A 25,235-nucleotide genomic window follows, 5' to 3' on the forward strand; every position below is an offset into this window, starting at 1 on the left:
TTAACAAGTGGAGTGAAGTAATTAAAAAAAATTTCTCATTTTTTTCACATATTTTTTTAGATTGATATTGCATCTGTAATGTGATTAAAAAATGACCTTAACATTTTATTTACTTCTTACCTTCATTTCGGGTATGTTTATATTTGCAACTGTTACCCCATAAGCATTTTCCTGTACGGAGGAAGTGTCTGCAAATATACTCTTCTTGACTTGATTCTAAATGAATAAAAAGTTTTAAAGATTATATGTATTTTTTCTTTTATATAAAACCAATAAATTTCTCTTTTGATTAATATTTATATTCATGTTATAGTATTTTATTCAAATGAAACAATTAAGTTACATTAAATCATTTTTTTAAATAATTTATAAAACAAACAAACAACACAGTTTAAAATAAATGTTTCAGAGAAGTATTTTTAATTCTTTCTAATGTCATCATCAGAATACATAAGTATAAAATATGATTGCTTTTAATAAAATGCACAATAGTATGGCAGTTTAAAATAAATTTAACTCCAGGCACACAATAACTTCATTTTAACATATTTTGTAAGAATACTTTACAAAGTGCAAAGCACTAGTAATAGGCCTACTAAACACAACTGGTTGACCCAATCTAGCCTACACTTTCCTGTGTTTGTGACTATTACTGCTCCTTCAGTTAACACTTGTTTAACACATTAACGGTATCAGTAGATAAACTTTTAGGCAGCTACTGGGCATTACGAATCACTGGTGACTTGTCTACTTCAATGCATGGCTGTATGAGGCACAGGTGACTTGTGCAATTTTAATTCATTAATGCAGTGTTTCTCAAACTTTTTGGACTGCGACCCCCCTTCTGCACTTAAAAATTTCAAAGGACCCCCGAAGAATGAGTATGTGTCGAAAAACATCCCGGAGGGAGGGGGTTAGGCTCGTATTTAAGTATTTATATTCTTTTTATTATATGTGCAATTTATTTAAGTAAAAATTATTTTATATAGTTTTTATTTCTATTATTTCTAAACATGAATCCATAGTAAATTTATAAAATATTTGAAAAAAATTGATCTAGAATCAATTTTTCGGCGACCCCCCAAATATTTTTCACGACCCCCACTTTGAGAATCACTGCATTAATGCATTCTATATGGCTGGTTATTGGACATAAGACAAAACAGTTAATAGATTTAATATAAGATACTATAAACTCTATTCCTCTGCCATAGCCTGAGCAAATGTGATTCATAGAGCTTCCATGGGGAATCAATTTTGTAAAGTAAGATCTTTTAGCATGCAACCACAAAAGCTATCATTGCAAATATAATGCAAAAATAAAAAAAAGTAAAAAAATTTAAAAGGCTATATACTAATTTCTATGTTTCAATATTAATTTTATTGAGTTATAATTCAATGTTTCATAGTAAAACATATACTGTATAATTCATATTTTCTAAACACTGAGCTAAAATAATTTTAAAAATCAGATCATCATTTACTGAAAAATTTTGATCATTTTATAACATGTTAGAATCAATAAATCATAAAATAATAATAATACTGATACTTACTGTAGCCAGTAACAGCAACACCAGGATCATCAACATCTACTTTATATGAGTTACGTTCACTGAGATAATCATCAGCCATTGGATTCCAATTATCTAAACAGAAATATATATTTAAAGTTGCAATTTAACTAAATGAAAATTATTAAAATGTTTATTTATTCAATTAATTATTATTTTCTTAAGATTTACAAATAAATCTTGAACAACAATGAAATTCTATTATCAATTAATTAATTTAAGAATTAAATGTATTTCATCAAATATTTCATTAAGCACTTTTTCTATATGTACAGATTCAGAATTTTAACATTTAAAAAATCAATTTAAGAAACTGTTGAACAGATTGTAAGACAATAAAAATATTAATCACTTCTAACAAAGTTCATTTAATTGTAGATGACACAGACTATATTCTTCTATATATAGTCATCATGTGTAATCAGGAATGCAGCCAGAAATTTTTGAGCGTGGAACACAACCCATGGTTAAAGTTTATGATGCAGCAGGAAAAGAGGGTTTCAGATCAGTGTAAATTTAAATAAAAATTTTGCAAATTTTTATTATACAGGATGACCAAAAAGGCTCCATACAGTGACAAATCAAGCTCACCAGTGGCCAAATAAATAAAACCATTGAACACTGGTAGTTGGTCATTGGTTCGTGCCTGACCAATGGGCTGGCCACCATGCAATGTTGGGTGTTCTTCACGTGTCTAACACCTATACAGTGGAAATTTTAGATTTATCTGTAAACCATATTCTGTGGATGAAAAGTCATATGCCAAATCAAAACAATTAGGAAAGGAGACCAAGTAATGCTTATCAAACAAACTGAGAAAGTTTTTTAAAGATGTTTTCTTTCAACAAGTCCTACAGCAAATATCTTTACAGCCAAAAAACATGGTCTGATAACAAGTTGACCTATCTTGAGGCTAAAAAAGGACATCCTCACCTCAGCCTGGATAAGCAGATGAAGAGAAAGGCTCAACTGAGCCTCAAGAGACAGAGTCTTGGGTTCATGACATTGTCCCAGTAATAGTAAGGCAAGTTATGCAGTACACTATAAACTTTGCAACTGTATCTGATAATCTTGAGAAGCACTCTAGGCCATTGAACTAAAACAACAAAGGCAGTTTTGCTTAAATCCCCACAGTTGTATGCACTTGCATCACAGCCAATTAGGAAAGGAATAAGTTTGGTGAAAATCTCCAAAAATCTGACTCACCAGATAGGAAGTCAAAAAAATCATAAGAAAGATGGGCAGAGGAAACTGAAATCTCCTTCTTGACACTATCTTTTATAACCAATAAATTATACATATAACAACTAAATCTGACTGGAGAGTCAAGTTAGAAAAAAACTAATCCATTCACTGGAAAAAATTCAAGTTCTCAAATCCTTGTAAGATAACTGATGATAAATAGTATCACCAGAATTGCACATCCCCTAAACTGATCTTTGAACACTCAGATCCTGCATTAGGACTATGTCAATATCCTCCATGAGTACAAGTCAACACTGAAAAAGCTGGCCTGCAGTGTTGGAGATTGAACAAATCCAATAAAGACTTAGCCTTACAAAGAGTTCCATACATTGTATTGGAGAACCCCCTACTTCGGCAACACAAAGTCCTGAATCCACTAACCTGAGCCAACAAGCTGAAAACTAAGGCCAGAAGCTGATCATCATCAGCCAGCAGCAGTGAATCTGCTTCTAGACCTAAAAGCTGCTGACACTTTTCAAAATAAACCAGTAATAAATTGCTCAACTTTTCCAACAACATTTAAAATCTTGTTTGTGCCATCTGTTAAAAATTTTTTTTATAAAATATGTTATATTTTTAACTATTATAAAATGGCAAAAAGCTTAATTTTGAGGGTACAGATGAATTTTATAAAAAATTGTAAATGCTAAAAACGAGTAAAATTGTCATTAAGTCCAACCATACTGGAGATACACACAACACCCATTATCTCCCCACCTATCAACCTTTAATCACCAAAATTTAATAGCATCAACCCCCTAATACACAAACCTCCCTGCAAAATTTCAGAAATTTGACAAAAAGCATATTATTAAGCTTCAGAGAGGACACACACACAGAAATTACTCCCAAATTTTTTGCATTTCTCGATGTTTCAAGGTCCCAAATCCAAAAATGTAAACATTTTGGGGGGGGTCATTTTTTTTTGACTAATTGCCATACTTTCCCTTTGTTATATATAACAACCAGAAAAATAAAGTCAGTACCATCTATTTGCAGATATTAAAATAAGGAAAATACATAACTGACTCATGCAAAGTTCCTAATGTAGATGCAAGAGTAAATTCAATGGGGTGTTGTCTGGCACACTAAGGAGATTATTTATGACCCCCATTAAACCATTCAGGTACCTTCCACTCCTCAACACAACACCTTCCACCTTGACATTGGCAGGTGCTCCTCTTAATTGGATCTAAACACAGCTCATAAGTGAGGAAGACCCCATAAAGACATTACAGCATAGATCACAAAGCACATCCTACCATAATATTGTTACCAACCACAAAAAAATCATTATATTTTCACAAAACAAAAGAAAAACAGCAATTAATCAAATTTATTCTTACCAGAGATATCTTTGTCATCTTCCAATCCATTATTCACATTGTTGGTTTTTAATAAATTGCCAACACAGACTGCTAAACTAGCCAAACCTTCTTCAACAAGAATATGATTAATAGATTTTACTTCAGTTTTTGTCTGCCAGAGAATAATTTTCAAAGGAAATTTATTCCTAAATTAAAAAAAAAAAAACACTTCAATTATAAATCTATATATATAATTGAGACGAGTTGATGATAATAATAATAATCAGCGCAGAGCCCAAATGGTTAGGAGATGAAAGTTGAAATTTGGTACACAGTTAGGGTATGTCATGAGAACACACACTAAGAAGGGATTTTTCGAAATACCTCCCCACGGGGGAGACGGACAGGATTAAGGCTTAACACTTCCATCAACAATGGAATTGTTAAGAGAAAGCAATGTGCAAGATGCAGTTTTTTTTGTTTTTTCGGGAAATCGAACATATTTTTAGACCCATCTAGAAATTCTCTAATTAGTCTGGAAACAGGGGGACCCAATTCTTGCATTCTGTGAAAACGGGCAAGGTTGACTATAACGCAATAATCTTAATCTTCGCTATCGTTATTTTTGCCCGAGCAACGCCGGGCCTACCTGCTAGTTATAAATATAAAGCAATCAATTCAAAATGGTATTAATTTTTATACTAACTCAATGACTAAAAATTATAGTTTGAAGAAAAGTAAATAAGTCACCATCATTGCTACACTAAAACCAAATATAATATTTAATAATTTTGCTGTCCTTATTTTATCATCAATTATTTTATAAAAATGCTATGAAAATATTTTCATCAGTTTTAATTCTTTTATGAAAATGGTCTTCAAATTTTTAAAATCTACAGAATGGCTAAGTTAAGATGACCAGAAACAAATGTATTATATCAATATAATACATTCAATAACAATATGTATTATTTTCTTATGTTCCAAATTATTATTTTTACTTGATTTGAATGTTAATAATCGGCAGTATCAATCCAACAATGTTCTCTTTTAATATTTTTAAAGTCCCATTTGTTTAATTTTTTACTAACGATATATTAATTTAATAAAGTGAATTTAAAAAATAATTTTCTATCATTTGTATCAACAAAATTAATTTTTGAAATATATTTATAGTACTTACTATCATTATTGAATCTAAAAATAAGTTTCACAATGTTTCTTATTTCATGAAACTAGACAAAATGCCTTCCCCAAATGCTTCACAAGTACACCAGGACACAATGCTCCAAAATGGATATCTGGTGATCTTAACTTAATTATTACTTTTGCATAACTTTAAACAAAGTTTAAAGAAATAAAAATTTGTAGAAAACTTAATTGCTGTTTAATTTTCAAAGTGATAAAGCTTCTTATAGTTAAAGTACAGTTTAGAAATTTTTGGAAAATAACGAAGATAAAAAACTTCTTGTAAATATCTTTACAGAACTCTTAAGAGTTGCTTGAGGAACCTGAAGTTCTGTGAAACAAGTTGTGATTATTATTGTTTTAGGGAGAAATGGAAAACCTGCAGCATGTTTGTCCAAAGTGACATCATGTGCCAGATAATTTCTACTAACATAACATTTATTTTTTTCTTTTCTCCAAGAATATTTTACCAATGGAAGAAGTCAAGAAAGAGAGGAAAAAGTCTTGAATGGAAAAACTTTTGAAATTGATATATAATCTGAAAGCTCCTGCATCATTTGGTAGTGTAAGTAAATTAGTTAAAGCATCTAATTTGTCAAGACCTATTGTTTAAAAATGGTTGTTTTTTCAACCAGTTTATACACTACATAAACCTGTAAGAATTAAATATTCACAAAGAAAAACTAAAGCTTTTTATCACAATGATTTATGGTAAGACAATTTAATTATGCTAAAACAATTTTCTAGATTTAATAATGGCATATAATATTTATTAACTGTAATCAATGTATTTACTAAATATTGTTATGTTGTAGTAATAAAGGATAGAAAAACCTCAATCCATTTTGGATGCTTTTCAACTCATTTTTAAACAAAACATTCCAAAAAATTTGCAAACCGATAAAGGAAAGGTCTTTTAAAATAGATAAGTGAAAAATCTGTTTAAAAATTAATTGTTGTTGTTGTTGTTGTTATGTTTATTGATTTAAATTAATTCTTACAATGGAGGAACAAATTAGTTACATAATGTTATTAAATATATATAAAAAATAAATTATCACAAGAATTCTAAAGATTTAGAGAAGAAGGAGAAAATCTTAAATAAAGTAGTTTTTGACATGTCGTCATTTTTCAAATGATTATACTTGAAATCTTCTCCTAGTACTAAACATTTTAGTTGGTTTACCACTTGACAAGATCCAAACAAATGTATTAAAAGATTCTCTGCCTCTTTACTATTGCAATAACTACAAAACTTCTCTCTTGATATATTTATCCGATAGCCCTTTAACATAATCCGAAATCTATTAAGTCTAAGTTGCATAATGAGGCTTTTCGTGGAAAAATTAGTTTCACAGTTTAAGTAGTTTTTTGTACACCAACCCTGGCGCATTTCGAACAAATTCACTCGTTTAGCTGAAGTAGACGATATATCCTGATTCCACAGTTGGTCTGACTTAGTTTGAATTATATCATTTAAGTGAGTTCTCAACAATGAAGCTGATCGTGTTGAAAACAAAAAGGAGTAGCCCAAGCTATCAAAAATATTCTTAACTGAAGCAGGCCAACTTTTCTTATCAGGTTTGACTGCTGTTAGCAAAACATTATAAGTAATTTGGCGCAAGTCATATGAGGGTAACTCCATAACTTTTGACCAAAACAGAAGAATAGTCTTGACAAATTTCAATTCCAATGGAGGTCTTCCCAATTCAAGACGAACTGCAGAGCTTGAAGCTGAACGCTCTATTTTAAAAAGTCTCTTAAAATATTTCATCTGTACTTTTTCTAGTTTAGACAGAAACTCCAGTCCCCAGACTGGAAATAAATAAGTCATCTTAGAACCAATAAAGGCGTCAAAAAGTTTAAAGATACTATTTATAGAACTTAGCTTCATTCGTTTTTGTAGAGTAAGCATATAGCCTGTCTTATTCTGTATGTCTTTGGCTATTAAATCGAAATGATGATTATATGCACCCGACGAAGAAAAATGTATTCCTAGATACTTAAAATATGGCACAAAACTGATTTCAGTATTGTTCACAAATATCTTATCAGATTTAAGTAGTCTGCCTCCATTGCGAAAAACCATTCCCTTCGTTTTTTGTAAGTTAACTGTAAGATCATTTCTTTTAGCATAATTAACTAGCAGAGAAAGCTTTCGTTGCAAACCTGTTTTTGAATCTGCTAGCAGAACTACATCATCAGCATACATTAAGCAATGCAGATCAACAGATTCTCCAAGAGCAAATTCCGAAGTTTCAGAAGTAGAAAACAGCTGTGGTAAATCGTTAATAAATAATATAAACAACAGGGGGCTTAAAGGTTCCCCCTGAGGCAACCCACTACCAGAAATGACACCTTTAGTATTTGCCAGATTGCCTCTCACATGATATCTTGTGTTACAAAATAAATTTTTTAGTAGCTTAATGAACGGAGTTGAAACTCCTAAAAAATGTAACTTTTTCCATAAAATATTTAAATTGATTCTATCGAAAGCCTTTTCCAAATCCACAAATATCGAATAGATTTTACGTCTTTTTCTTGACAAAACATACTGTATTAAACCATTAAGTATAAAGATGTTGTACATAGTCCCTCTTCCTTTAACGAATGCTCCTTGAAACTGGGAGATAACATTAAATTCTGTAATCCATTGATTCAACCGATCTGCCAAAATTCCGGTAAACAACTTTCTAAAGGTATTTAACAACGCTATTGGACGATAGTTTTGAGGATTTAGTTTGTCTCCTTTCTTGTAAATCATTTGCAACAACACATTTTTCCACTGCTCGGGAAATTTTAATGTTTCCTTAATCTTGTTAAAAAGTTTAAGTAATTCTAAATACATTTCCTCAGGTAGGTGCACAATAAATTCATTTTTTATACCATCCATACCAGGAGCTGATTTTCTTTTTAGTTTATGAATTGAAGTTTTTAACTCAGAGAGTGAAATTGGATCATCTAAAATAGGAGAGAAATTATCATGGTCAAAATCAAGAATTGAATCAGAATTTGGGTGACAAAAGTTATATTCTAAAAAACGTTCCCAGTCGTAAAGAGGAATTTGATTATCGGGTTTCTTTCTCCTGTTAAATCTATTAACAATAGACCAAAACTGTACAGAAGATCGCGCAGACTGCAACTGTCTACTAATATTTGACCAAAAGTTCTTCTTTTTAGTCTTACATAAAGAACGAAAGATTGCTCTAGAATCACAGTATTTTATTAGATCTTCATTACTACGGGACATTCGAAACCTCCTCAGCGTCTTGTTCTTCATTTTCTTCGCTGTTCTACAGTCTCTGTCAAACCAAACTGAAGACGGTAATTTTTTTGTTCCCAGGTATGTTATCATTCTACATTGTTCAGCTGATGACTTGATCAAATCCAGAATAGCAGAATAACTGTCCTCTATTTCATCACTTAAGACAATACTTACATATCTGGCCAAAACTGTTTCAGAATATAAACTGGATTTGTCTTCTTTCCAGATTAGTCCTTTTTCCTTGTCAATCAAGTTAGATTTTCTACTCTCGTCAGTATCTATCAGGATTTCAGAAATGACCAAATGATGGTCAGACATATAATCTTCAGAAATAAAAAATTTATTCAATTTCTCTACCAGACTCTCGCTCAGGATCACTAAATCAATTACTGAAGCACCCAGTTTGGAAGTATAAGTAAAGTCTGCTGGTGATTCAGAAGGATATCGACCATTTATTATGTATAAATTATAAGTTTTCACTAGTTCAATAAGTAAGTTTCCTCTTTTATTGCAAATTTTATCATTTGATAGTCGGATGTTTGAAATCGCATCCCCATGATAAATAGTGTCCATACTCAAGCCAATTCGTGCATTAAAATCACCCATCAGCAGAAGATCATAATCTGAAGTATAATCAGAAATCAAATCCTCCAATTTTGCAATTAAAGTTTCAAAGATAGGAATATGAAGATATGCTAATATAACCATCATCTCTCGTAGCCCTTTATATTTCTTCCGGTTAAATTTCACTCTAACAACCATTATATGTTGCCATGATAGCAGCAAGTTTACTTCCCCCAGGTCTTCATTTATACCTAGAAGCAACCCGCCGGAAGGTCTACCCCTTCCTAAACTTTTAGTAGCCATTACCTCAAAAACTTTTAATCTACAGTTAAGGCTTTTAAATCTCGAACACAGTGGAGCTGTAGACCAAGTCTCGGTTAATCCAAAAATATCAGTTTCAGAAATATGTTTAACAAAATCACTATTACTTAGATTAGTCAGGAGGGTACCCTGAGAATTCCATGTTGAAACTTTCAATCCAACTGTACACTTGCTCGGATCGGAGAATGAAGATTTTGAGAATTTGCCATTCGATTTTCCACTAAAAAATCAAGTTTCAATAATTCTCCTCTATCTAGGTCGTAAGTATATCTTTCATCGCCAACCTGCAAAACATCAGCCATCAGTCGAACTCTCCTGCCTTGCAGCTTATAATCGTGTAGAAAAGGCAGAAGCTTTTTCCGTCTCAGTCTTGAACGCCAACATAAATCATCAAATATTTGTATATTCTTCAATGCATCATGCGCCTTTATCTTTCTAACGTTACCAAAAATTAATTTCTTGTCTGCAAATGACTGCAATTCCACCAATACAGTATCTGATCGGTTAAATTTCACTATCTTAACTGTTGGAATTGACCTTGATTCACCTATCAATTTAGAAAACAGGTTTTGCACTTTCCTATTCAAATCGGAACTGTCATCTGTTAAACCTTTAATCAAAATATTTTTCTTTCTCATTTCATTCGACACCTTGTCTATAGAATGCAAGATCAAACTGTTTTTTTGCTGCATGTCATCTTTAAGTTTAAAAAATCCCTCTAATTTAACCTCCAACTGAGTTAATCGTTGGTCGTGTTCATTATGCAAATTAACCAACCAGTCGATCCTCGTAACAACTTCATTTAGAGTCGAAAAAAGCTTATCAAATCGGTCGTCCAAATATGAAATAATCTCCCTAGGAATGGACTTACTTGAATCTATCTTTGAAGAGAAAAAATCCTCCAGTTTCGCCGACTTCAAGGAAGGTTCGCTCGGAGAACGACGTCGCTTTACAGCAGATATCGGTGACTGGATCTGTGAATGCGGCGGAGTACGATCAACCGGACCAGGATTTAATTCAATACCACTTAATATTAACAGCAACATAAACACCATAATCCAAAATTCGATATTTTCCATAATTTTAAAATTCCAAGTAAGCTCACAAAAAAGTTCACCAACACTCTTTGCAGCCGTTTAAAAATTAATTATTCAACCCATTCTGATACAATAGCTGCCATTGTTAAAAGACTAAATAATACTTCACAAAATAAAATACACAGATTATTTACTCATCATAATTCTTATAAATATATGAATAAATTATCTAATATTGTAAAAAGCTATGATAATAGTTTTCACAGAAGTATTGACATGGCCCTGCCAAAGTTACACCCCTGCATCATGGTGCAATTTTTGTAAGGTTGTATGGTATAAGAGGAAATAAATTTAAATTCAATGTGGGTGATCATGTTCGAATTTTGAAAATACATAAAACATTTGGTCAAGAATATCTACCTGGTTGGACAAAAGAAAATATTTACTATTCACAATTGTTTTTCATCACATCCTCCAACATACATGCTGAAAGATATAAATAACGAAATTTTAGAAGAAAAATTTTATACCAAAGAATTACAGAAGGTAACAAAATGATGCAGTCAGACTTTTTTGTAACCGATAGGTAACACAAGCATGGATTTATTCCCAGAAAATAAACAGTCTCATTTCAAAATGAGTCCACCTATTGATTTACATAGAAAATGGACAGTTGAGCTGAGCAAAGTTATTATTCCTAGAAACTGGTTTAACATATTGAGTCATAATAATAATTATGTATTACTATCAACATTATAAAAGAACAACTGTTAGTAAAGACAATGGATTGTTTGATGCAATAAATGATAATATAATATAAAACATGTGAAATGAAACTTAATTTGCAAATATCAAGTATTGGATGGAGACTGACACTTTTCAAGATTTTTTAATTGGGATAACATCTCAATTTCAAATTCTTCCAGATGAATTTTTGATATACATACATAAATTAGATATGAGAAAAATTTTACAATACCAACAATTAAATAGCAGCGCTTTATGCAAACTAAAAGACTATTTACATTGGTACTTAGCCTCTCATTACCAAATACTAAATGAAAAATTCATTGATGAATTCCAAAATCATTATTCTTGGCATCACATTTTAAAATATCAAAAACTAAATCACAAATATATTGCTGATAATTCACATAGTTTATTACTCCATGTACTTATTGACATTTGTAACATTCTTAATGATAGAAAAATTACAAAAACTCAGAGAAGAAAAATCACAGAATTACATAAAACATTCTCCAAAATGTATTTAGATTCATTATTATTAAATGTATGAGAAATTATGTAAAATTACTTTATAATAATGTGACTGAATAAGAATAGGGTCAGGGAGCATTCCATCCAATGACATGTAGCAGTCAACATGTAATAATGAGTAAAATCATCAAGTCTGACCATACTGGAGATACACATGACCTCCTTTATCTCCCACCCCCTCGACCTTTAACCACCAAAATTTAATAGCATCAAAGCCCCTCATACACAAGTCACCATGCCAAATTTCATTACTTAATCTTTACTCCGTCTTGAGATATTAAGCAAAAATAATGCCAACACATACATGTCCATGGAATTTTTTTGCTTTCTTTTTTACTTTTTTTGGATTCAGGACATTCAAAATGTGGAGATTTGCAAAAATCTCAGAGAGTCAAATTTGACATGATTCCAATACTTTACCTTGTTATGTATACATAACAGCAAGGAAAATAAAACAGACCCTCAGTGTCCATATGGCAGGAGGACAAAGAAACAAATCTCAAAAAAATAATTATCTTTATTTAAACTGAATATAAGGAAGTGATAAGAACTTCCTTACAGATGGCTAAATAAAAACATAAATAAAATAATCCATATAAACTTTACAACTACTAAAGAATAGTTAATCTTTAATTGAAATTACCTTTGATATATCTAGAATAAAAAAATTTAGTATAAATAAATCTTACTCAGCATTTCCATGTGAGACAATGTTTGCAATAAAAGAATGTTCAAATCCAGTAAGTTTAAAAAATCTTTCAATTGTTTCTTTAGGCCATATCTTTGCAACGTTATTTCCAGTTTGTAATGGCTCTATATTTGCAAGAGAACAACACACTGCAAATGCAGGTAATTTTGTAAAAGCTGGTGATAATGGTAAAATATCTTTTCTTGAAACTTTTCTTTTGTCACCATAATCAACATAAGAGACAATGACATTTATTTCCTGCAGAAATAAATAAAAATTAAGAATATGAATCTGTACTTTATACCATCATATGCATGGTAAAATAAAAAAATAAACTTAACTTTTATTATGTTACTAGTACCAAAGTATATAAAAGTCCATCTTCAAACTAACTCCTCCTGCAGTTACACTTCTGCTAGCATCCGTAAGATCTGTCAAAGCAGTATTGGAAGCCACTTTTTAATGTCTGTAAACTAAGAGCTCTAGTTTACAATGCTTCAATCAGTCAATTTCTGGTCAGTAAATATCTGACCAAGGAAATCTTAAAAGTACTTTCCCAATCTTCTTAGTTCTTTAATTTTGTTCCTGTAGGTTTTTTTTCTGTTCCATAACACAAAAGTTAGTATTTGCATATTCCAATAAGCAGGAGAGAGCAGTAGTTTCAACAATAAAAACAATTTAAATCATCACAAAAGTGGATTTTTGAACTGCTTTTACTAGTAGTAGAAATGTTTGAAGAAGTGTTTAGGTGCAGGAGTTTACTTTGAAGATAATGATGTAAAAGTTTGCATTACCTAATAAAACCTGTGCTAAAAGTTTGATTTTTGATACTATTACATCTAATAATTTTGTAGAAATATTTTATATGAGGGTATCCCAAAAGTATGGTCTCCTATTTTTTTAGAAATGCAAAATGTTTATTTTTAATAATTTTTACATCATTTTAAAGCTTGAACATTTATCTATTTTTCTGCATAATCGCCATTTTGGTCATTGCATTTTTGTAGGCACTGTGGCAGTTTTTGTATGCCTATGTCATAACAGCTTACCGCAATGTCATGTTAAACCAAATGAAATTCATCGTCAATTGATGGAAGTGTATGGCAAGTCATGCATGGATGTCAAAAACATCCACAAGTGGTGTAGGGAGTTTGCAGCTGGTCATACTGAAATTCATGACAAAGAAAGAAGTAGGGGACTGTCAATTTCCAACAAGACAGTCGCAAACGTTGAGCAAACCATACATGATAATTGGCAGATCACTCTGGATGATCTCTGCATTTTGGTTCCTGGGGTTTCATAGGATTTTAATGGAAAAGTTGCAATATTAAAAAGGTATGTGCAAAATGGGTCCCACAACATGGTGGCAAGCCAGTATGACATGGGCATACAAAAACTGCCACAACACCTACAAACTGCATCGACAAAAACACCGATTATGTAGAAAAATAGATAAATCTTCAAGCTTTATTTTCAATAATTTTTACATCATTTTAAACTTTTCTTTGTATTTCTAAAAAAATAGGAGACCTTACTTTTGGGATTACCCTTGTATTATTCATGAGTGAAACAGAATTAAGTTTATTTTTATCATCACAAGTAATTTATCTAATTATTTCATTATTAATTCAAATTAAGTGATAAGATTTTTATCTCGTAAAAATATTTTTAATGACCAGCTATTAATTTAGACACATGATCCATAAATGTGTTCTTTCACTCAATTTATAAAAAACATAGAATATGAGTAAAACTAATTAATATAAAATAAAACTAAAATATACAAAATATACTTTAAGAATACATTTAAAATAATGAAAATGATAATAAAATATAAATGCTGTCCATGTAAAAGTAGGAATGGATAGATTTAACAAATGATAGCAAGACTTAAAGCACCAGGAAGGTAAAGATAAAAACAAAGCTATAAGTTACAAGTATAAATATATCAGCAGTGAATGCATTTTTGTGAAAAAATGCTGAAAAGTTAAGTTAGATTTCATTTCCATTTACAATATGCAATTATATCAATAAATTATTGTATAAATATTTTTAAAAAATTATTTAAAAAACTTTACATCTATAATTTAAATGACTGTTCATATCTTTTCTAAGATGTGTATGGAGAAATGGACATATTATGTGCCCTAAGACAGAATGGAGAGCTATTTATATTTATTTAAATTTTAGATATGGATAAGTTATTTGCAGGAAGTAATATAAAATTGGAAAAGATTTAAAGCTTACAATTACTATCAACCAATTTTTTATGTAGTTATTGTATTATTGTTTAGTTGCTTTTCACTCTTATTTTTGCTTTCAAGTAAATGTGATAATGTTGATGACTATAAATGGGATAATTTGAATCAGAGTTTTGTTTCCCTACAAATTAAAAAAAAATACAATTAATAACTCAAAATTTCCCAATGAAAATGTGCATGGCATTAAAATTATTTTTTTGACCAAACTTATCTTTGAATGTGAAACATTTGTCAAAACAATTTTTGTATTAAGGTGATTCAATATAATAGTCATGACCTAAACTGTTACCTTTTAAGTTAGAAGTTTGATCTAAGTTCATTTTTTTTAACCTTACGACTCAATTCAAAGCATTTTTTTTTTTGTTGTATGCAGTTTCCAGCAAACTTGAATAATTTTTTTCAGTTTAGGTCATGAAATCTAAATTTTAATGTATTAAAATGATGTAGGTACAAAAGACAAATATACTAAAAATGAGCAATTATTTGTTGTGACATCACAATGCCAGGCTGCAAATTATCATATTTTTTTTATTTATTTAAAATATATGCTCTCTACATGAAATTAGTACTGTCTTGTCCCTGTACATAATACTTGCCCTGTTAACAACAGAGTTGTGCCATCATCCAACTCTACAGAGAAAAATTTTTTACTTGAAACAACATGTCTTCCAGTTTGCATTGGAAGTTCATATACAGTTAATCGGGACCTCCTTCTCCTAAGCTTCCCATATCTGGTCTTGGCTTTCATCTATCTAACTCTGTTCTCAAGATTAAGGAAAGAGAGAAACAGATGGACAACAGTGGGAATTTATAAATCTACAATTTTTTCAAATTGCAGCCCAATTATATCATTCCAGGGGAAGTAATGTGTAAAATCTTGGAAAACATTTGGGACCTATTATATAGTTGACTAGAATTCAAATTCAATTGTATATGAGAAATTAGAGCCAAATACTTTATAAGTGATTTTTAGAGTGAACAAAGATGATTATAGTAATGAAGAAGATTACAGGGGGATAACAGGGAAACTGTTAAGCAACAGTTCTCACATTGGATCAGTTTAGGTCATGATCCCTTACATTTTGTTTAACTCTTTCATGTTACTCCCATTATGTTACAGGAAAAAGTTTTTATTTAAAAACCCCAGTAATAACTTGAGAGTATTTTTTATACACATAATTGGTTATAAGCAATAACCAATTATGTGTATAACTCTTTTTTTAAATCCAAATATTGTTCACTATATACAGATTTGTTGTAGCCAGAAAAAAAAATAACATTGCTTTTATGGGTGTTTCATTCATACTTTTAAAATTGATTTGTTATTGCTGAAAGTTCATTATAAGTGAACACTACTGTATATTGAGTATTATATATTTGCTTCTTCTTACCTCCCCGTGAAGACATCCTAACATACTACTATAACAAACATCAAAAATTAACTGAGTTGTCTAAGTGTTGAAAATGAGTGCAGATATGTTTTAACATGCAGTTTACATCATAGTTGGGCAATTCATACAAACTAAATAATCTCTCAACGAGGATTTCTCATTTCCCAGTCTTTTGTTTGTTCCGGGATTTCAGGATAAAAGTGAACTGTTTCCTGGGATCCCAGGATAAAATTAATTATTTTTAAAATATCATTTAATTTCAAGATATTTTGTATATTTTAAAAAATGAAAAATAATTATAATTCAATTCGTTCTACAACCTCCAAACTCATAATAATGCTGGGTAAGATATATATTAAAAATTACCTTTGAATTATGCATAAATTTTCACAAATAGAAAAATATTATTAAAGTTTGCTGGAAACTGCATACAACAAAAAAATGCTTTCAATTGAGTTGAAAATTTAAAAAAATGAACTTAGATCAAACTTCTAACTTAAAAGGTAATTTTCGTTTTTTAAATAAAACATATTATAAAAATTTACAATAATATTTTGTATCAAGATTTTAAAAATCAAAGATGGTCACAATACTCCGATCACTCAATCTGATTCTTATTTTAGTAATGAAAAGTCCTGCTACTGAGAATGTCCTTTCTGATTCAATTGATGTGAGTGGAATTGTGTTTAATGCATTTAAGAGAAGACAGGTGTTGTGTGTTTTTCATCTGGAATCTGGAAGATTTCTAGTTTGTTTTTGAGATTGTAGTACTTCTTTTGTTCTCTAGTATTCTTGATTTATCTACCTCAGCTGCTTTAATAGAAACATCAAGCTTATAGCCCAATAATTCAGCAGTTTGTTTGGCTTTAATAATCAGATTTGTGAAGAAAAAACTTCACACTTGCAGACTTCATACTCATTTGTATCCTTGACCAATTTGCACAGCCTGGCATTACAGTTATTGAAGCTACTGGGCATAGTTAAAAAATAAGACAGCATAAGCATATTCCAGATATTACAGGTTCTGATAAGTAAAGAATTTTCAGAGTCCTGCCACAAATAAGCTACATATTGATTATTGACCATTTGTGACATGCCATAATGAGCAAAACTTTAAAAACCTAATAAGCAGGTTTAAAATTAATAAATACAAATGTATTCTGACAGTTTATGAGTTAATTAAACTTTCTATTTGCAAAATTTCCTCAACCTTAACAAAACAAAACAAAAAAAAAAAAAAAAAGTGAATTTGAAGAAATTTGTAGAATTTCCCAGGATGAGAAGAATTTCCCAGGTTAAAAAAAAAACAACCAGGATCCAGTTTGAGAAACCCTACTCAACAGAACTGTTGCATGTGAGCACAGTCTCATAGGATTTTGTAGCTGTCACCCATGTAACTAAACAGTCAATTCTAAACACACTAAAAATTCCATGTCAGTGCCTAGCTTAATACTTGTTCTTGTTCGGCCCTTATTTTGTATTGAACACTGTCATGTATTACTGGTTTGCAATATAATATGCAAGGAGCTACCATTACAGTATTGCAGCTCCTTGCACAATAAAGTGTTGCTAGTAGGTCATGAACTATTGTAAATTTTGCAGTAGCTTACCTACCTATGCTAAGTGTGCATAATCCATCAGTCATGTGATCCATAATCAGAAATTTCTAGTTACATCTCTGGTATGTATAAAATTTGTAAAATTGTAGATGATTTTGTATCAATAATAATGAAAGTTGTATTAAATATTAATAATCTTAAGACAGCATAAAAATTTGAATAGATTACTAAGTTCCAGTGCATTATACCGGTTTTCTTCAAAATGTAAACAATTTTAGTTATTGTATTTTTCTAGAAAAAAGACTATAAACATCCTATACATATAAAAAGTGTGTGTGTGTGTGATTTGTGTTATGTAGATTATTTATTTATTACTTGTATGATGAATTAAAATATATATTAACTTATAATAAAATATTATTATATGATAAAATCCATATAATAATATATTGAGTAATTATTATTATTAAGTTTTCACTAACTTATAACTTAAATATTTTTTAGACAAATAAAATATGCTACCTCATTATTTTCTTCAGCTTCAAGAATTTTTATGAGTTTTGCTCTATACCACTTTCCATCAGTATCTTTACAACAACAAAATATGCCTGGCTGTATTAATTTATCTTCATTAATACATTTCATATTCCATGTCTCATAAAATATATTCATTCTTTCTTCTAATATATCTAATAAGTTACTACTACTTGATATAATGTTGGCAAAAAATTCACTAGGACTAGTAATAGAGGTTAACATTATAAGTATAGAATTATCTCCAATGTATTCAATATCAGGTTCAGGCACTCTAAGACTCCAATTTCTATGAAAATTAGTACCAAATTCAAGCATTTCATATTTTATGTCTTTTAAAAAACTGTTTTCAATAGATGAGATATCATTAGAACCGTTATTTGACAGCATCGTATATTCACATTCCTTCAGCTTGTCGATTTCAGCATCTTGACACGCAGATTCAATTGGTCTTGAATTTTCAAATGTTGAGTCAGAAATCAGAATATCCTGTAAAAAATATTATTTCTGAATTTAGAAGTTTATTATACAGCATAAATGGATAAAGTTTCATAGAAAAACTAACTAACTAATAATTTAATTTAAAAAACTTTACAATTAAAATTTATAAAATATCTTGAATTGCAATTTTAATCATTAGAAAAATTAACATTAAATCAATTAACAGTTATTAATAGAATACAAAATTTATATATTGGGTATTCTATTTTAATCAAGCCACTGAATTAACTTAAAAAGTATGCATATTACAAAAAAATTCATTAAACCAAAAATATTAACTTCAGGCGACTACAAGATGGAGCAATCAGTTTCATCATAGGTGACACCACGATGAAACTGTTTTCACTGATTATCGAATCGGTGAAAACAGAGTCAACTTCATTTTCTTAAATGATAACCAACATTTTTTATTGCATCATTATTATTCTATATCAAAAACAAACTTTATCTAAAACATTTTTTTGAAAGATGCACTTATCAGAATTTATGAGCATTTGAAATTTTACACAGCTGCCACATGGTGCAAGCATAAATCTGAGGACATCTGTAATGTTCATCAAAAAAAGGAAAAAATATAAATATTTTAAAAAATCATTAGGAAACTATTATTATTATTTAGCAGAATCATTCTCTTTCTTTAAATAATAAAACTGATACAAAACTAGTGCCACCATGTGTTAACCTCAATGTACAGACCTGAGATAACTTGGGGGAATGATACCAGCAAAAATGCTTGAGCCCAAAGATAAACTCAGGCTGATGATAGTGTGAGATCAAGGGTTATGAGACCTCACTCACTGTTCAGGATGAATAATTATATTTTATTCTGTTTTGAAAGATCATAAGATCATTCAATTGTCTGTTTTTAACACCAGTTAGGAAGTTCAGATATATGTCCTAACTTGCACCGAAATGGATAAATCCAAGTGATAGAAGGGACATTAATTTGTAGGAAACGATAATGGAATAGCCTTGATTAACTATAAAATAACTATATAACTTATATACACAAAAATAAAAAAAGTATTACAATGGATTAATATCAAACATTAGATAAGCTCAAATTTCAATAAAGTCATTATACTAATATTTAATCTATTCTACCAAGAGTTCTATATATATTTGTTGATATGAGAGTTTACAGTAATCATTATTGTTTACCTGGAAATATATTGTGGGAACCTTTGCTTGGAATGAGAGGACTTATCACATCATTTTTTCATGATGGGATCGATGCACCAAAAATAAGGTGAAAACATCAAGGGAATTATCTACTTGTCTACTGGCATGATATTCATGATGAAAAGCGTGGTAAATACGCAATCTTCACCTTTTATACAGAATCAGTGGACCAATGTGGAGTGTCCACGATTCCTTTCACACTGTTCCTAAGGGAACCATGAAGTGTTACTGTCACTTCCCTATGATTCACAGGAAATATAAAGATGACAAGATAAACTTTCTACCTTTTACAGCTTTAAAAAAATATTCTAAAATATTGACTAGAAATCTTTTTTAAAAATGTAAAAATGTTCCATAACAAATTCCCAGTTCTCACAATACTGGCAGAAGCATGTGGGCCCCAAGATAATACAAGCAGTGCCAGATTTAATGTTGTTTAATGTACATGTCTAAACAAAAATAATCTCAAGAAAATCAAAACTGTAGAAAAGAATTGTTGTTTTTAGTATTTGCATCTAATTTGAATAAATTTTGTAACTATTTATTTTATAAATAATTAGAAACTGTCAGCTGACAAAAGATATCCACCCACCAATTAACAGAAGCCCTAACTTGTAAGCAGACTCATGTATATTGACAAACTATATTAATACACAGGGTGTAACAGAAAATATCAAAAAAATTTGAGGGGTTGTAGAGGGATTAATTTCAAGTCAAAAACTCTAGAACCATTTCTTAATTTGAAATGTTCATTTTGAGTTATAAACAATTAAAAAAAATACAATGTCACTTCCTGTCAATGTCAAAATGCCCTCTGATGTATGAAAATATTTCTTGATAATTGCATGTTAATTTGATATCCATTACTTATCATCTGCAATTTTATTAATTTGTTACTTGGATTTTGAGTATTTTCTGTAACAATACATGGCTTAACTTTATACATCTGCTTCAGGCTGGTGGAAAGTTCCACAGTTAGCCAAAATTTGCATATTTGAAAATGTTCTTAGAACATCTTCAAATATAGAATGTTTTAAACATTTAAATATACTGCTAATTTTAATACTAATTTCCATATTTGAACATCTTCGAGTAATATGGTACTTTTGACTTACTAACTTAAAGTGTTTGTGTTATTTGTATTTGTTCGTCAACAGTGATTAGTTTGTGTTGACCAAAGTGATTTTTTTAATATCATCTGAATTTACGTTTTTGGAATACACTGATATGGATTTGATGCATGGGCAAGCTTGTGGGAATGCACTTGAAGCTAGACAACTGTACCAAAAAACTTTCCCTGGCAAAAGAGTGCCCAATCATCAAACTTTCACTGCTGTAGACAGACATCTGAGAGGAAACACAGATAATTATACCTAGTAAAAGTGAGGGACGACCATCAAATGGCAACCAGAATATCCAAGACCTGGCCCTTCAACTGGCAGAAATGATCCCAGCACAAGTACTAAGAAGGTTGGTGTAATCACAGGTGTTAACTATATGACAGTTTGATGTACTTTGCATGCACAGCATATGCATCCATATCATCTACAGAAGGTGCAGGCACTGAATCTGAATGATTACTCTCAATAAGTGGAGTTTTATCAATGGCTTTTGCATCAATGTGCTCAAAAACCCACATTTCTGAATAACATTCTTTTCATGGATGAAGCAACTTTTTCATGAGATGGGATTATTAATTCACATAACATGCACCACTGGTCAGAAGTTAATCCCCATAGTGTCATTGTGCAGTCTCATCAGCAGCAATTTTCTGTAAATGTTTAGTCCAGAATTGTTTGTGATTATTTAATTGGACCTCATACATTACCTCAACAACTGGCCTCACCTATCAGCACTTCTTGGAACACTTTTTACTACAATTTCTTAAAAATGTGCCTCTAACAACATGATGGTACATGTGGTTCATACACAATGGTGCACCTGCACATTTCAGCTTATTGTCCAGAGCTTACCTCAATACCATTTACACGGCAGATAGATTGAGGTGGGAGTGCTGTTTGGACTGCATAGTCACCTGATCTGAATCCCTAGATTATTTTTTTGTTTGAGGCCATTTAAAATCTATGGTATATGACGTTCTGAATCTTATAGAACTCCAGTGAAGAACAAGATGGTTGCAATTCAATCAAAAATTGCCCAGGAGTGTTTGTACATGCTGTCTATCCTTACATTGATGGGCTGAAGAAGGCTGTTTCCAAGCTGATGGATGCCATTTCAAACATTTTGTAAATAAGTTATTTGTTATTTAAAATAAAATTGTTCAATAATGTCAGTAAGAACTTTGATCAGGGTTCCTACTCAAATTTTTGTTTTAATTTCTGTCTTTCCCTGACCAACTTTGTACAAATTCCCTTACCCTCGCGTCCCTTACAGTATGGTATGGCACATTGACAAAATAAAACAGCATTTGACTTCCTATGCACATATGTTTTGCTTCTCCAATGTTTTAATTAGTTATTTTTTCTAATTAACAGTCATATATTTTCTTTTATAACTGCCAAATTATTAAAAATTAAATGTTTTATTAAAATTCTGTTATTAATCAACAACCATAAATTTACATGGCTTTGAAAAAAAGAAAAAAAATTATTTATTATTATTTACTAACAAATTCTATATAATTCATATACAAAAGCATAAGAGTGACTTATGAGAATGTGGGCGCTGAATGTGTCCCCAGCCAGCGTTGTAATAACCGTCGATGGTTATAACGTTAGTTTATATATGCTGGATGGGGAGATCAAACTGGAGGTCCGGATAGCATAACTGGCAACGCATCTGCACGGTAAGCAGGAGTTGTGGGTTCGAGTCCCGCTCCGGGCCAATTTTTTTTTCTCCCAGCAGTTCTAAATTATTTAAATTAATTAATTAAATTATAATTATTAATGTTAATATGAGATGGCAGCTAATGCTTACCTCTAGAGCCAAATTGGTACGTAATTCATTTAGTAATTAGCCTTAAACTAGCCCGATAAGAGTTTTGGTATTTGGTTGGTGTCTAGTGAATACAGGACTGGGGCAGTAAAAATAAATTGGTGTTCAACCCTAGTAAGACTAAGGGGATTGTCTTCTCCAGACCGAGGGCCCCACATCTGTACCGAAGGGTCCCGACCATACGTATGGGAAATCACAGTGTACGGGTGGTTACCACTCTAAATACCTGGGGGTCATCCTCCATCACAAACTTAGCTGGATCTCACATATAAAGCAAACCTGTGACAAGACCAATTTGCTCTTCAATGCCATGTCGAAAGTGGCTAAATCAAAATGGGGCTTAAGTCCACGTATCATGAGCATCATTTACGACTCAGTTTTCCTTCCTATGATATGTTATACTGCACCAGTCTGGGCCAAGGGGCTGGGGATGACCCACATTGATAGGAAGCTATTGAGTGCCCAGAGGAGGGCTCTTCTCCGCTTCTGCAGGGCCTACTCAACCACCTCTACCGTTGCCTTGCAGGCGATTGCTGGAAAATGACCGATTAACTTAGAGATTGGTACTGTTGTGCAAAGATGGAACATGAGGAAAAGCACTGGCATTGATCTTAACAACAGGGTCTTTGACAACATCGAGATGTCTCACAATGGTACTCCCAGTGTTGACCCCAATGAATGGCCACTTGTACACAGTCAGCCTTGGCCAGATCAGACCCTTAATATTTTTACGGACGGGTCAAAGAATGATGATGAAGTAGGGTGCACATTTGTGGCATTTCAGGATAATATGGAAGTCTACAACTTCTCTGATAGGCTTGGGAGCACCTGCTCAGCTTATCAGGTGGAGCTCCGGGCCATCCTGTCAGCAATCAAGTGGTGTAATATCATGTTCAACCTCAACAATATTAATATATTCACGGACTCTTGTTCATCAGTGCAGGCCATCTCAAACTACAACTGGCACTACCACTAGTTAACAGCATACTACTTGAACTACATAACAGCAACAACAGATTTGAAAGTTGTGTGGATTAAAGGACACTCTGGGAAGGTCGGCAATGAGCGGGCGGATGAGCTCACTCGTTTTGGTTGCCACTTCCTGTGTTGACCCAACCTACAAGGCAACACCACAGAGCTACATGATACAAAGATTTAAAGAGGATGCTAGAGACAAGTGGCAACGCAGCTGGAATACCCAAACTAACAGCCTAACGAGGGATTTTTTTCCTTTGATCTCTACTTCTGTTAAGAGAGACATTGAGCACTGCCTTACCCAATTCTACACGGAGCATGGCAAGTTTTATCAGTATCTACACAGGTTCAGGTTATCCAATCAGCAAAACTGTACTACATGCGGTGTTCCTGATGGTGCTCGTCACCATCTTTTGGAGTGCCCTATGACATGCAGACACGCGTTACTGCTTTGTTGCCCTGTGACTCTGGCTGGTCGCCCAACCTCAGTGTACTGATTCAGGATGGTAATTTGTTCCAAGCTACCAAGGACCTTATCAAAACATACTTTAGGAGAACTACTGTGACTTAGCCTCATCCTGGTTTTGTGGTTTAACTGTATCTTAGCCACTTCTTTGCTTTGTTTTATGTCTTATGTATTAGTACTGTTATCCTAATTGGCTTTATTGTATCGCCCGTGGCAGTTCTAACTGTTAAAATGCTGTCATGGACATTGTCTACAAGGGTTTTCAACCCCCTTTTTCCTCCACTACTGGCAGGTAGCCTTTAGTGTCTGTACATATTGTTCTTTGCTGCTTGTGTTGGTTTGTTAATAGGTATATAAGTACATCACACATTTATTTTTGTAAATCTGTAACATCAAATGTTTATCTTGAATAAGTAACCTTTATGTACTATTTCCTTGGCTATGCCTAGCGGTGCCAAGGCATTGATCAATAAAGAGTTTTAAAAAGTGAAAGTGAAAAAGTGGTTGGTGTCTAGTCTTATAATATATATTGGGTTTAGCGATGTTTATTGTTACAAATGACTCAAAATCCAAGTAACAAATTAATAAAATTGCAGATAAATAAGTAATGGATATAACACTAATGTGCAATTATCAACAAATATTTTCATACATCAGATGGCATTTCACTAAACAGGAAGTGACATCATATTTTTTTAAAATCGTTCATAACTCAAAATAAACACTTCAAAAATCAAAAAATGGCCCTAGAGTTTTTGACTCAAAATTAACTTCTTACAACCCCTGAAATTTTTTACACACCTATTACACCCTGTATATTATATTCATATACAGGGTGTCCAAAAATTATTCACCTCATTACAATGTTCATAAAAATTACACCATTAGAGAGAAGAAAAAAACCAGTTGCTGCATATAATAAAGCAATTCAAATATTATTTTCT

At 31.5% G+C, this 25,235-nt stretch overlaps 1 protein-coding gene across 1 annotated transcript in view; it reads right to left on the reverse strand.

Moving 5' to 3' along the window:
* The window catches only part of LOC136972932 (tudor domain-containing protein 15-like), a 58,801-nt gene that overhangs the window by 16,814 nt on the left and 16,752 nt on the right, over window positions 1-25,235 (reverse strand). Inside the window, exons 7-11 of the mRNA XM_067267592.1 lie at window positions 18,201-18,701; window positions 12,469-12,725; window positions 4,166-4,332; window positions 1,557-1,649; window positions 121-216 (exon numbers count right to left, since the gene is read on the reverse strand). Of these exons, the coding sequence (XP_067123693.1) occupies window positions 121-216; window positions 1,557-1,649; window positions 4,166-4,332; window positions 12,469-12,725; window positions 18,201-18,701 (1,114 nt within the window). The remainder of the gene's footprint in view (window positions 1-120; window positions 217-1,556; window positions 1,650-4,165; window positions 4,333-12,468; window positions 12,726-18,200; window positions 18,702-25,235) is intronic.

This window comes from Centruroides vittatus, unplaced genomic scaffold, assembly GCF_030686945.1.
Source record: "Centruroides vittatus isolate TY-2023 unplaced genomic scaffold, ASM3068694v2 contig_3066, whole genome shotgun sequence".
NCBI classification, from domain to species: Eukaryota; Metazoa; Arthropoda; class Arachnida; order Scorpiones; family Buthidae; genus Centruroides; species Centruroides vittatus.